A 15837-nucleotide genomic window follows, 5' to 3' on the forward strand; every position below is an offset into this window, starting at 1 on the left:
TCATTTCTTCCTAGTTTGGTAAATAACTCAACATCTTTAATTATTGCTTGTTTATTCTCAAATTATTTTAGTGTTAAATGCCAGCATTTCAAAGTTGAAAGGATCCTGAGTAAGCACTCCAACAGCTACTGTATACTTTTGTGGTGGTAAAATATGACTTCAGGATGATTTTAATGTTAGTGTAGCAGCAGTAAGCGGTATGAATACTAACATATGACAGCATAGCACAGTCATCTTATGGCTGAAATTGAATTAATAAAGACCAAAAAGTCAAAAGGATTATGTTGAAGTCTTTAATAGTGATAAATGACAAATGTTTAAAGCATTCCTTCAAAAGTAACACAACTGAATGCTGAACAAACCTCTGTAATGGAAGTGGTCAGAGCAGGCTGACCCAGAGTGAAAGGCCTGGCTGTCAGATAGGAAAAAAAAAAAAAAACAACCTTTAAGATACAGTTTTATATCACCATCACAATATATAGTCTTACATTTCCTGGTGATGTATTCTGTTTGAAGAGAAAACAAGAGGGTGGAAATGTTTATGTCTCCACCAGTGAATTCCACACTGGATAAATAAGGTTTTTGATCCTAGATTTCCATGAAGAAGTCCTGCTAGTTTAGCCGCAACATTGCCTGCAATGGTTGAACTGAGGAGATAACACGAGTACAGCTAGGCCTAACAAAACCTTTCTACTAGCTGAAAAATACCTTCATCATCTCACAGTATTCATCAAACAATCCAAACAGACTGAGAAGATGAAGTCTATATTCAGATGAAGTATTTTGGAAATAAAATCAAATAAAACTTTCCCACACCTTTGCCTATTAACTGATTGGTCAAACAGAGTCTCTTTAGGGAAGGGGGGGGGGGGTGATGAAAAGGTGATAAAATGACAGAGGACATGGATGAGTTTTGGACTGGGGTGGGGTCAGATGGGGGTATGATTTAGCCTTTTGGAGCAGTATATTGACGCAGGAGAGAGGAGATGGCGCTGGATTCAGTGACTTCTTCCGGAAGAGAGCCCTCCATGTCTTTGATAGATGGGTCGGCCCCAGCGTTCAGCAGGAGCTCCACAATGTCAGCAAACTCGCATGCTGATGCTACCCACAAGAAGAGGGAAAACACATAAACCAGTGAGCAGGAGTAGAATAATGGGAATGGTAAACTTTCATACAAACTTTTGAAAAAGGATTTAATCATCTTAAAACAATGGACAGACATTTACATGAGGTATGGAGTCATACTGTTAATTTATTAATACATCAGTTGAAATGTAATGGATCAGTAAAGCTTATTTCAGTTTAGTGCATTTTCCTAGTTTCAGTAGTGGAACAAGTCTTAAGATTCTTGAGTAAAATACAAGCACTAACATCACAGTGTAGAAATACTCCACTACAAGTTAAAGTTCTTCATACAAAAACTAACTTCAAAGTATTTAACTATAGCTAACAAACTGTACTCAACAAATGTAAAGTTAAAGTAGACAATGTGTGTTAAAATGTCAGTGTTTTCTATCATTTATGATGCTTTTGGATTAATTACACTTAATTACACATTCATTGCTGTACATGTATTAAACTACCATTAACAAACTAGACCATTTAATCTACAGCAATGCATCATATATTATAAGATCACCACACTTTTGTATTGTCACTGTCTTGTGCGAACCCTGCATCTCTAAAATAAAAATTTCATAATATCAGACAAACAGACCTGTTTTCACCTTTGTCAGGATGCATTTACCAGTGAATCTAGAGGAATTTTAAAGGTCTGGTGTGTAAGGTTTATGGAGAATTAGGAGGATCTAATTACAGAAATGGAATACAATATGTCTTTTCACTGAGGTTTACATCTACAGATGAAGCAGCTCCTTTTCAGCACAGTTCACCATGTTGGAAGGCCATGTTTGTACAGAAGCTCAGAACACGCTTCCTTTTTTCCCCTCCATTTTAAGATTGTGTAATTGGTGACATCCAGCACTAAGGTACATTACATGTTTGACTGAGTTAGTCAGTTAATATCCCCATTACTAAAAAAGCCCAGAACTTACTGTTTTTTATGATCATCACAGGTGAGCATGGAACTGGTATTCACACTTTCAGTGTGTGATATTTAGCATTGAAGAAAAAGAGTAAAATCAACTGAATACAATCTGTTAAAAATACAACAGGACTTGGTAACTTTCACTGTTGGATTTGTCTGATTTGGGCTCTTCTACTAAGGGATTTAATGGAGAAAAGAGAGAAGTAGTTCAAGTGGTTTTGAGCTGAGCTGCAACTAGAAGGACTTACTAACAGATATTACGAATGGGGTCAGTATCAGAAAAACACATTAGTTCCTATTCTCAAGTCAACATACATTATGATGGATGAAAGCATCATTATTTAACTTCATCCTCTTACACACTGGCTTTTCAGTTGTTGAGTTTATCATAAACATTACAAATTAGCAGAACAGGAGATGTAGGAGAAGTTATAATCTGAAAGGAAACGAAAACTGTCAGTCAATGTAGTGGAATACAACTACATAAACGGAAACAGTCAAGCAAAGTACAAATGTATCACATTTGTGTTTACCTGCAGTACTCAAGTAAATCTACTCAGTTACTTCCCACCACTGCCTGGTTTAATAAAATTGACCTCATTCATTTCTGTAAAGTACTGTAGTTTAATACAGTATGTATGGTGTTATAGTTAATGAAAAGTCCATCTGCAGGACCAGCACTGACACAGGCCTGGACCTGTGGTTCCCTAAAACCCTTCATTTCTGCCCCATTGGCAATTTGTGCCCCACTAAAAGGGTCCTCTCTCTCTGTAAAACAGATTGGGGGGGTGCTTGCACTTTCTTAACCCAGTTAGCAGGTCCATGCTTTTCCCGATGCACCTCTCGGCCCTCTGGCACCTCGTCCCCCCCATCTCCTCTCTCCTCCTCCTCCTCTGAGTGCTCTCCTCTGTCTGTGTCAATCGCTCACTCCTTTTAAATAGCCGACTGCGCTACGCCATGATCGCTGATGTCAGCAGCTGTGCTGATTGACAGCTGGGCCTTTTAACCTCCAAGCCCAGGGGGTGGGCCGCCTGCCGGGCTGCAGGGACTGTGTACGTATGAGATATGATCATACACAGGAATGCACGTGTGTAGATACTGAAGCGTGTGTGGTATGTGGTGTGTTAGTGTGATACCACAAGGTCTAGTAATGTTGCACCCAAATCCGACTGACGTATTTTCCAGAGCCATGGCCCTGGCCCTCCTCTTGTTGCTCTAAACAGTGTTTTATTTAGGCAGTGGTGTGCGTGGCGGGTGCTTTGCCTGGGCCTTGAGCTGTAAAAAGTGGCTGGCCCTCCGGGGAGTCGTAGAAGAGGAGAACAATTTATGGTGAGCAGTAAACCCTCAATTAATCACTTGCCAGCCACTGTGGCCCTGTGCAAAGAGAGGTGGGAATGAATTTTCATTCTCTGCTATTTGTCTCTTGGAGTTCATCGCTTATGTTTATTAGTCATCGTTTTATGCCCCATCCTCAGGGCTTGCTCCTCTGTGAGTGTATTTGTGTGTGGATATCAAAGTCGGTGATACAACATACCCACGCCAACCCCACCGCCGTAGTGGACAGCTGGTGCGGCAACACACACATGCACATAGGACAAGTACACACACGTGTTCGCGCGGGGGAACCGCCCCTCAGGGACATGTGTGTTGGGCCATGAGAGGGTCAGGGGAGTCTGAGGACCACTGCTGATTTCCTCTGGGAGGCCTTGTGATTATTACACACACAGAACAAAACCAGACGGATGACCACACATGCACACAAACATACCAAAGGACAAACACACACATGCACTCGGAGAGGAAAAAGTAAAACTAGAGTGGAGGACAGACAAGTGCAGAAAGAAAATATGAGGAGGAAGAGGATGGAGAGGAGGGAAAAGTAGCAAATGATGACAAATTTGAGACAAATGTGGGTAAAGAGCGGGTGTGGACAGAAAAAAAATCTTCAGAATATAAAGAGAGTCCGAGCACAGACAACATAATGATGTCAGTGCATGATAAATGTGAGGAGTTTTGTTCTGGAATGAAATATCCACCATTTGAAAAATAGACACTTAAACGTACAAAAGGCATTATAGCAGGGGTAAAAGACATAAAATATGCTTCTTTTTGTTTTTTTTAAAGTGAAGTGAGAACACAAGTACTGGAGCATCACTCATTAGTAAGAGGCCTCCTTACCATAATGTAGCGCTGTCTGTCCTTCATTATCCTGTAAAAGGCAAAAACATGACTTTACTTCAGCAAACCTGTGACAGAGAGAAAAATAATGTGGAACAGAGAGAGCAATATTGGAGAATAACATATTGGAAATAAAGAATAAAGATAGTGTGAGCATTTGGTGTGAGTTGTAAATTGCTTTTCAACAGGAAAACTTTCAGCGGCTCGAATACCAATTACAGTAGCTCCTACTTGTTGGCTCCATGTTTTCATTGTACCAAAGGGGGTATTATGAGGAGATGGGATATCGATTTGAGAAACACACGACCTGTGACTGATCAACTGCAGGTGATGTCTGGCTCTGTTACACCTGATCCAACTGAAACTGCATGTATTTGTACTTTCCCTTTCATCACTGTAGTAACAGGACCAGAGCTGCGTCACATCCAGTGGACTGACAGGGACCGAGGGCATCGTGTGTTCAGACTGTGGAGCTTTAAAGTTTTTTGTTAACAAAAAAATCATAAAATTAAAATCAATGGTCTTCTTAACTATTGGACTTAGGTCCAGTGTGTGAGATTTAGGGTGATTTAGAAGGACCCATTTGCAGAAATGAGCATAATATTCACAATCATGTTTTCATTTGTCTATAATAACATAAATAACTAGAAAAGCACTCGGAGAGCACAGATTTCCGCCGGGGCAGATCAGTGCCCCCCCCCCCCCCCCGATCACCACCAAATTTTAATCATTTGTTTGTTGTCCCAGTATCAACATTTCCTGAAATTTTCATCCAAATCCGTCCAGAACTTTTTGAGTTAACATGCACAGACAGACAGACAGACAAACCAATGCCAGCAAAAACATAACCTCCTTGGTGGAGGTAATAAAATTATTATTTAAAGCAAAAAACTAATTACTACCAGGAAATATTCAAACATTTTTTTTTAGTTTTTTTTTCCTTTCTGTTTTCGTTGCCTCTGTAGTGTATGGCGGTGGGGTGTTTAGTCCCCTCTGGTCCACACTCAGACATAGAAACATAGAAACTGCCAGTAATACACCTCAACACTGGGTGTAATCAGCTATAAAATGAAATAAAGAAGAAGGGGTCAGCTCTGAGCTACTGTAGAAATATGGCAGTGCACTATGGTGGACTTGAAGTGATTATACACTAATGAAAACAAAATTAAGAAAATTATATTCCCCTTCTACAATTACATCCTTCTAGTTCTTTTCCAAATATACTTACATATACTCTTGGCAAATGATCAAACAGTAAATAATGCATTTATTAAAGTGTTTGCCTGTCAGTCAGCTGTGACAGACCAATGTGTTTTGTAAAGCTTTTGGGTGACACTGATGCTTAATACTTGCACATCATGCTTCAGTACACAGAACTTATAATACTTATTCATTCATTCATCTTCTGAACTGCTTTATCCTCAAGAGGGTCACGGGGTGCTGAAGCCTTTTCCAGCTACCTATGGGCGAATGTGGGGTACATCCTGGACATGTCACCAGTTCATTGCAGGGATGCTTATTTATAATACTTATTATAAATACTTAATAAAATATTGTATTTTTGCCATTTTATGGAATTTTCTGGCAATAAAAAACGCCAAGGATGGGTATCTCCTTGCTTCTCCTTTAAATTCATTGAAATATGTGGGTTATGTGATCCAGACTGTGGACAGAAGACTGAGTGTAAGGGTCTGACCTGAAATCTGTATGAGTGTGACACTGTGTATGTGTCATAGTTTGGATCAGAGGTCAATAGCGAAGACATAACTCTTGTTAGGACTGTGGATTGAGGACAGGGATGAGAATATATATATGTATATGTGTGTATAGGTGTGTGTGGGTGTGTGCAGGTATAATAAGACACAAAATATGACAGGCATCATCAACAGGAGATTCAGTTCTTAATCACTGCTCTGGCCTGCCTTTGCACCTCATAATGATGATAAATGGTCAAACTGTTGCCTCCGGTCTGAGCACAGAAGCAGTTGTTGAGCCAAGTACAATGGTTTCAAACACTGCATGACGGATTAAAAGCTGGGGAGCTCGATGACATTTCCTTCTATGCTTTAAAATGTCACTGCAGTAGAAATACTTCCATCTTACTAAAATTGTTGTGTGCAAATTATTCATTAGTCTCTCCACCTTTGCTCTTGCTGCAGGTCTTTCTGTGCACTGTATCATGTTTCAGATACTTTAAGTCCTTCCTCGTCTTCTGACCTCTTTTCCTCCCAACTGCTCTTTCCTTTCACTTCCTTCACCTACATCATCCTTTCTTTGCCCATTCACCCCTCTTGCTTCTCTCCTCTCTCCTTTCATTACCATATTTCCCTTCCTCCATCTTTTACCATTCAGTCACCTCTTCAATTTTAATCCTCTTTTCCGTTTTTTTCCCCCTTCTCCTCCCTGTCCTTTCCCTCCCTGGTTAAAGCCGCAGTGCAGAGTGATCCTATTGGTTGTGCTTGCTCTCCCTCTGAGGGCAGCACTTCAGGGACCTGCTGATTGGATTAGAGCTTTCTATTCCCTCTGGGTGAATCACAGAACACAGATGCAAATCGCCAGCAGTGGAAAGCGTCAGCATAGTCAGCCTGAAACAACAATGCTGTCTGCGAGTCCAATAACAACAAGTGATGTGTTGTCTTTCACAATGAGACTCGTTCCAAAATATAGCAAGCAGTGGTGTAGTAAAAGTGACACATTTAGAAATAATTATCAGAAGATTTTTGCCATGTAAGAATTTTCTGGAAATACAAAGTAAATGTGTATCTAATCACAGCTCTGCCACCATGGAAGAAAGGACGCAAATAGACAAGATAAGAAAACTGCATGAAATATAGACACATACACAAACACACAAAGCACAATGAGACAGTGACAGATGTTCAGAGCCAGGGCCCAGTGAAAAACCTGGATACACATAGAGTAAATACATACAGTCATAATTAAAGTATAAGGGGTTTAAGTCCTAATCTGCCGTGAGCTCTAATCTGCAGTTAGTTGTTCAACAGGCACATGCACAAACACACGCAATGGAGAGATGAACTGATATATCGACTGAACATTGTTCATCAGCTGAAATAACCCACATCTGTACGATGATATTTAACAATGGTAGTGGCCAGTGTCTATAGTAGTATTCTTAATTATTATTTAAGAAATAATCCACATCTGTACGATGATATTTAACAATGGTAGTGGCCAGTGTTTATAGTAGTATTCTTCATTATTATTTAATTTGAATTTAAAATTAATTCTAGCTTAGTTTAACTAATTCTCTTTTAATGGGCAGTTAGGGTTATTTTATGAGCTTTTGTTCTGACTTTGTTTCAACTTTTAAGGTCTCCCCTCACTTTGTCTGATGAATAATAAGTAAATTAGCACTTCAGTTCAAAAACTTTTTTAAAAACTTTTTTGTTTTAAATAATAATTTCTTGGTTTCCTTGACAAAAAATGGGGCTTCAAAGGTCAATGTGTAAGATTTGTGGAGGCTTTAGGAGGAGAAATGAAATATAATGCTCATTCATAACATGTTAATTATGAATTTCTTTGGTATATAATCACATAAATATGACATTTGCTGCATTTTGTTTTCCTCATATTAATCATTTATATCTATAGAAGAAAACAGATTGCATCATGTTATGCTGCTCCATTTGAACAGTAGCTATCACTTGACCAACTCTTCTTTTTTGTTACAGTCCAGTGTTGAAGTTCATTACTATTGACAATAATGTCTGAATGTGGACCAGAGTTAACATCTTCTTCAATAAAAAGCCTAGAATTAACAAAACAAACACTGCCTCTAATGGGAGACATGTTAATTATGGCCTCTGTGGAAGACTGTCGATAGAGTGTAGTAACACTAGATGTGACAAAATATCATACACTGAAACATTAAACAATGGTACTGGAGTGAAATTTCACAAGCAAATGATGTTGCACAACATGAAGAGCAGTGACAATGAGCCAAAAACAACAGATACAGTGGACTGTTACTGCATGCACCATGTATGTTTGTGAACAAGTGAGTGGAACAGATCAGGACATGTGTGTAGTGTACGTTTCTCTTGCATGTTCATGTGAGGGGGGTCAGCGGCCTGTCCTCTCAGCGTTCCCTAATGCCCCTGGATCCAGGACGGAGGCTTGATGGAATCACAGGAAATTGGATTGTCTTCCATTTGCTCTGGAAGTAGCCTGGAGGAGACACTCCCTCCTCACCCAACCATCCCCACCCCCACAACCCCAATACCTGCAGTTAGCTACCGTAGCACCCCCCCACCCACCCACCCACACACCACACCACACACACGCACACACACACACACACACACCTCCCGGCTCTGGTGCACCCCTGTTCCCATCCCATTATGGAGGCATGTCGCACCAATCCTCTGCTTTTACGTGTCATCCAAAGTTTCCCCTTGCGGTGCAGAAATGCTGGGCTGGATGTCAGCATAGTGCTCAATAAAGCAGCTGCTTGCACAATAGCAGCAGGAGAGATCCAGCACTGTGCAGTGTATCACCCTAATGGGGTGGACCAATATGCTTAGGACCAGCATGGAAACAGTTTGATCTATTAGTACAATTGCAGTTTTGCTGAATTTAAGTCACACTAATCTATCATTTCCTCCACGCAAACTATGTGAAGCAAGATGGATGAAAGAGAAAGAGAATGAATCAAAGATATACCCTCACTTCTTTATGCCTTTACAGAGCAAAATGATAATACTGTAACTCTAAAATTGGCCCAAAGAAAGAAAAATCTCTGAGAGTAAGCCCAGAGATTGTGTGTACATTGGTGTCAAAGATAAGGCTGAAGTTACAAAAGGGCTCGTAAGGCTGTTTCTATTCAGGCTATTCTAAAAAAATAAGCATGCAAGAACAGACAAGTCAAAGTCAAAAAGAGACCAACTCAGCATAACACAGATTGTCACAGTTGTGTTTGTTTTCTGGAAAGCACTTCACTTTCAGCAGGCTTTACAGATCTCAGATGATTGAACCAAAAATACAGTCAGGCTAAGCTGTTTATGACAGCATTAAGTGGAGAGATCAAGGCTGTCATGCATGGATGCAAAAACAGACACACAGGTCCCCTGAGTATATGGTCCACTTCAAATGAGGTTTTACTCGGCCTTCGTTTCAGTCATTTAGCTGTGTCCGATTTTCAGGAGAGATTGTGGAGCAGAGGTTAAAGGTCAAATTCTCCACCAGCTGTGGAGGCTGCTGCAACGTATGTGACTCAATAAAGTACAGTGTGTGTGTGTGTGTGTGTGTGTGTGTGTGTGTATGTGCGTGTATTTTCATTTGCTTAACTCAAAGTAAGAGGAAAAATATTTGATTGGAAGACACTGTGTGGATCTCTGATGTTTGCTATCCAATGTCTGCTACATTGATAAAGATGACATCAAATAGTTAAAAAGAGTCTAATCACATTTACTTCAAAATTAACAAACAGCATGTTTCACTGACAAATGTTGTGTCTTATATATATAAAAAAAACTGTTCTTGAAAGCGCTAGGCCTATGTGCATCAATAATGCTTATTAAAATCCTACTGTAAACCAATCCTCAGTCAAAACAACAGATTATTCTGAAAATATTCTAAAGAATTCTGAATTATTTTTTTTCCCCAAAATCTTATTTTTCTAAATTCTACCTCTCCATTTTCTTTATGTACAAATGTCTTGATACCTCCATTTTCCTTCTCTACCTGAGTAAACTTTGAGTAAATGTTTTTTTCTCCTTTGCCTCTGTCTTTACCCCCATCCCCTCCACCCCCTCTGTCCCTGACAGCAACATTAAACAAGTGGGGAAAAATGGACAAGCAATTATGATTTATGATCAATGCATGCAGCAGCTGCTGACTTTTATAATGACAGTGGTCGGGGTGGGGGGGGGTGTAACTGTGTGTGTGTGTGTGTGTGTATGTGTGTTCTAGGAGGATGAGGGTTGAATCGATAGGCAATGGGGATCATTAGTATGCAGATTCCAGCAGATAGCATTATGATGAGCATGTGCCATTAATCAGACAACAGCACACAGATCTGAGCAAGATGGAGAGGATCTGCTTTCACTGGGACCGATCTGTAACACCGACTCGGTGGACCAGCCACATAAACCTATCATACACCACACTTCTGGCCAAGCGTAGACCAGGCTGGATCTTCAACTTAAGTCTATCAAAATTTAACAGACCATGAAAATGCGCAAGATAAACGGTATCTTCATGTTTTCTACTTTATAAAATCCATACTTTTGGAGACTCATTATGTCAAAAAAAATTTCTCAGTAGCTTTTAGAACCATATTTGACACCACATAGCTGTTTATCACATAAAAAATGATGTGAAAATCTGTTTAATGTGTGTGCTACATTCTCACCATTGGATGTGTTAGTTGGTTCAGTACTTGTTGTGGTCTGATCATTTCAGAGGCACTGCACAAATGAGGACATCAGGTCATCAAAACAAGAAATAACAGCACTGTCAAACTTTTCTTCTCCTACAACATTGCTTTAATGGCCTATTTATCTGTGTAATTACAGTAGTTTACTAACAGTGCTGAACATAGGTGTTGCAGTAACCCACATATATGTCACAAGTTGTCAGGCTAGTGGGTTTCTTTTAGTCCATTTACAGCAATACGTTCAGTGTCTATCCAAACTAAAGTGTCTAGGTAAAGTCCATATTAACAATAATTATTTTTGTTTCTGCTGAAGAAATATGAAAGATTTCAGTCCAACAGCTACAGATCTGCTTCTCAACTCCAACATGTATGTGAACATAATGTACACAGATGCTTAAGATTTACACAAGCATGAAAACATTTGAGTCATTAAAAATTAAATTAGGCCTCCATTATCTAGGTAATTAGCTAGACCTGCATGTACTGACAAATGTGCATTGTAATAATGTCAGGCCAAAACGATGCAAAAATTCAGAGTCTCTAGTCTAATACAAAAACCCCCCAAAAACAATAACCCCAAAACACACAGTCTAAGTTTCCAGAAACCAGAAAAGACTAAAAGAAAACTTGAGGAAAACTAGGTGTCATTTTGGGTTCAGCCCAAAACACTGTGACTCGTAGACAGTGCTGTGAGATGCTGCATTCAAGAGCATAGACACAAGGTTTTGAAGGTCTCTGTTTGGTCTTGATACTCACTGTATTTTTAATCAGTCTTATTTCACTTTTGGACAAAGACGACTCAGGATTAAGGAGTACACTGTGACTCATGAATCTAGATTGCTAATGCTAGCAATCTTCCTCTGTACCAAAACCTCAGGAATTTCATTCAAATGTATATAGTGTATGACACAGGGCAGTAGTTTCATTTGTGCACCATGTATTTGCCACCTCACTAGGTGCTCCAGTTGTCCAGTTTATTAATCATATACTAAGTATGTAGCCAAAGTAATGTTAGCTTTGTGGGAGACTGAGGGATCAGAACATGGCATGGTGACAAATCATCATTCCTAAATTTCATTTTGCCCTTGTTGTGTATCTAGTTTGGTCTTGATATTGACTCTGTGTCACTCTGCCTTGGTCTTGGTCATGATTTGATCTTGGTTAATGTGGTCTTGATGACACTACAGTCACAGGACTACAGTGCCTTTGTCTCTGGGTAGAGCTTATGATTTCTGCCTTTCTCATGTTGAACAAATTACATAAATTCTCACAAAGTTTGCATCTGGCTTTCTTTGTCTGTTTGGAAGCTTTTGCTGACCCCCCTTTACATTTGGGTTTGTCAGAGTAACCCTTAGCAAATTGGTTACCCATTGTGGTTATACAGTCTGCAGTCGTATGACATATTACTTGTCTTGCTTTTGACTGCTCCGCATTCTCACACACAGTAAGAAACATTTTGTCTGTCTACTCCGAACACCATAAAAAACAACTGTGCTTGTATGATGAATTTCATTTTAGAAATTTGGAATTTTATAATCCAAAAATAGAATAGTGGCATGAGTTTAGGACGTACTACACACACAGTTAGAAAAAACATGTGAGTATATTTTATCTGGGAATCTGAGCATCATGCATTCAGGTTTGCTGTAAGTGTGTGTTTCCTGTCAGATGTGTGCACATATACTGGGAAGGCCCCAGTGTTAAAAGGATCTGCAGACCAGGGCCAGCCTTAATTAAATCTGGGTCTCCTTTCTGAGCACAGAGAGGTAACCTTGCCACTCAGCGTGTGAGCACTACCATCCTCGGTCAAATTAGCCAGACGCCGAGCTCAGTACCCTTCACACCTCTTGGGAATGTCCTTCAGGTCCTGGGTGACCCCTACCCACAGTCACCACCAGTGTCATCACTTTTGGGGGAAACCCTGGGAGGCCCAGGAATTATACAAATTATAGCTGCATAATACATTGTTCTAGCATAATCATCACAATGTGCAGTCGCCACATAGGAATAGGAGAAAAACAGTGAGAAAAGAAGACTTGGTTGCGAGAAGAAAATTAATGTTGACCAAAAAAAGAGACTTTGGTGACAGATTCAACTATTACAGCATTAAACTACTTAATTTCACTCCAAAGAGAGTATTTCTTCTAGAGTGCAATATGGAGCATTTGAAAATACCTGTACTGGATGAACTTTGTGTTGGAAATTATATTGTGGTGGAAGCCAGTCAGTATTTGATGTTAGGTATGACATCATGTCTATGCTAACAGTACCTAGTGTTAGGAAAGTATTGTGCATAGAAATCAACCAACCATCATAATAAGAAACCACCACAGATAGTGAAAAGGTTCATTCATTCATCTTCTGAACCACTTTATCCTTGAGAGGTTTGCGGACGTACTGGAGCCTATATCCAAGCTATGTTTTGGTTGAATGCACTGACTATGGAAAGTCCAAAGTCCTCTTTTCAGATGAAAGTCAATTTTGCATGTCATTTGGAAATCAGAGTCTGGAGGAAGAGTGGAGAGGCACAGAATCCACGTTGCTTGAAGTCCAGTGTGAAGTTTCCACAGTCAGTGATGATTTGGTCTGCCATGGCATCTGCTGGTGATAGTCCACTATGTTTTCTGAAGTCCACAGGTAACGCAGCCATCTACCAGGATATTTTAGAACACTTTATGCTTCCTTCTGCTGACAAGCTTTATGGAGATGCTGATTTCATTTTCAAGCAGGACTTGGCACATTGGTCACACTGTCAAAGGTACCAAAAGCAGGTTCAATGACTATGGTGTTATTGTGCTTCATGGACTGGCAAACTCACCTGACTTGAAACCCGAGAATCTATGGAGTATTGTCAAGAAGAAGATGAGAGACACCAGATCCAACAATGCAGATGACCTGAAGGCCACTATCAAAGCAACCTGGACTTCCATTCCACCTGAGCAGTACCACAGGCTGATTGTCTCCATACCACACCACATTGATGCAGCAATTCATGTAAAAGGAGGCCCATTCAAGTCTTGAGTACATAGAAATTAACATACTTTTCAGAAGCCTGACATTTCTGTTTAAACTAGAAGCACTCAGAGAGCGCAGACCTCCGCCAAGGCAGATCAGTGGGCCCCTGTGCCGCCCCCCCCCCCCCCCACCCCCCCCCCGATCACCACCAAAATTTAATCAATTGTTCCTTGTGCCTGTATCAACATTTCCTGAAATTTTCATCCAAATTCGTCCATAACTTTTTGAGTTATCTTGCACACACAGACAGACAGACAAACAGACAGGCAAACCAATGCCGACAAAAACATAACCTCCTTGGCGGAGGTAAATATCCTTTTTTTACTGATTTTATGCAATATTCTAATTTTCTGAGACACTGAATTTTGGGTTTTCATTATCTGTAAGCCATAAACATCAAAATTTCAAGAAATAAGGCTTGAAATATTTCACTCTATGTCCAATGAGTCTATATAATATATGGGTTTCACATTCTGAAATAAGTGACAAAAAATATTGAACTTTTTCATGATATTGTAATTTTTTGAGATGTACCTGTAGTTCCACTTTAAGGTTAGTTTCCTGCTTGTGTTATAAATCTTCTACTTCAGTAGGTAGAGCAGTAGTACATCTACTAGATTAGTACTAGATCTTTAATATCAAAATAAGTATGCCAAACACTTGTGAGACATCCTGCATGTTAACAAAACAAATATTATAATGCTCAAATGTTCAAAACAATCAGAAAATGAAAAATTAAGTTTGCTTTTGTCAATAAAAGACACTGATAGTTTTAGATAAAACTTGGAAACACTTTCATTGCACTTTAACATAATACAATGTATAATGTAGAAAAAACATACTGAGATGTTAGATTCTTTCCATTATGGTGCAGCTCTAATGCATATAGTGGTTTACACCTTCTTGAGGTTCTGAAACAAGTCATTCAATCCAATTAACCATTACAGTTCAGAGACAGTGTGTAAGAGAAGTGTCAGAATATTTTGTTTTTCACCTCACATCAGACAACAGAAAAGTCTGCTTCTCTCTCAGGTTGTATTTTTACTCTCTATATCTTGTTCTCTCAGGCCCCCGCGCTTTCTATGCAGTGTTCTCCCCCGGCACACTTCCATCCCCTCAACCCCCTCCCCATGTTGCCATGCTTGCTTGTTCCCATGGGACACCTTAGCCTCCATTATAGCCATCGGAGAAGAGCATAAGGCCCAGGCTGAGAATTAACATTGCCAGAGGCTTGGTCTGTCCTCCTGCGGCTCATCGATGATGTTTAAAAAGAAATATATGAAATAAATAAATACATAAAAGAGTGTAATATGAAAATCAATGGCCAGGCCAGTGGGGGTTGAGGCATTTGGAGTGAGGGACTCATAAAGCTGAGTACTGCAGGAGACTGATGGAATGGCAAAACACTTACTTTGTTTATTCTCTCTCCTCACCCCCCTCCTCTCCCATGGCTGTCTGTATCCAGCTCTCACTCTCTCACTCTCCCCCCGCCCCTACAGCCTGAAATGGTCGAGGACAGCTTTAATGCTCCTGACAATTTATGTGGACGGTTAGAACGATGGAAATCAAATAGTTGAGTGTAGGCAAGGCACAGTGAGTGGCCATAAGAAGAAACACAGCTGATGATGGCAAAGAGGACTGTTACCTGCTGGAATGGCTCTTTAGACTGCACTATTACTGTCAAGTTGCTGGCTCTTTTCTGAGTGCTCATATTATAGATTCATAACTGTATCTATGTCCGATGGGCCCTTTTAACACAGCACGGCAACAGCTTTCATTTCATCAAGTTGGGCTAATGTGCAGCAGGTACTAAATATGAATCCTATAAGACCCGCTTACATCGTGGCTGATAAAATGTCAAGTGCTGTGTATGTATTTATGATTCCTTTAACTATGTGTATTATCAGTTACCAAGAAGTGCTTGAAAAGTTTTAAAATATGCATCTGTAGGATTCTCCTGAAAGCTTGTAATGCTTTATATTCCTGAGAAAAATTAATAAAGCTCAAAAAAATACACCCGCCCACCCCCTGTGATACTGTGTTTTCGAGCTGTGCTTCAACTCTTCAGATTCTTATTACATTTTGAATTACACAGTACTGCACAAAAGTCTTAGGGCATCACCACTGTTGATTTTGTAGCTTTGTAATGAGCAACACTACCAAACCGTTCAAATCCTACAACTGGATAGTTGCTGCA

The 15837-nt window shown here is 39.9% G+C and overlaps 1 protein-coding gene across 1 annotated transcript in view; it reads right to left on the reverse strand.

The window, feature by feature from the left end:
• Positions 1–273: 273 nt before the first annotated feature.
• Positions 274–15837, reverse strand: part of acbd6 (acyl-CoA binding domain containing 6) — a 55526-nt gene continuing 39962 nt past the window's right edge. Inside the window, 2 exon segments of the mRNA XM_030132407.1 lie at positions 274–1101; positions 4226–4256. Coding sequence (XP_029988267.1) covers positions 947–1101; positions 4226–4256 — 186 coding nt within the window. The 3' untranslated portion in view covers positions 274–946.

This window comes from Sphaeramia orbicularis, chromosome 4, assembly GCF_902148855.1.
Source record: "Sphaeramia orbicularis chromosome 4, fSphaOr1.1, whole genome shotgun sequence".
NCBI lineage: Eukaryota > Metazoa > Chordata > Actinopteri > Kurtiformes > Apogonidae > Sphaeramia > Sphaeramia orbicularis.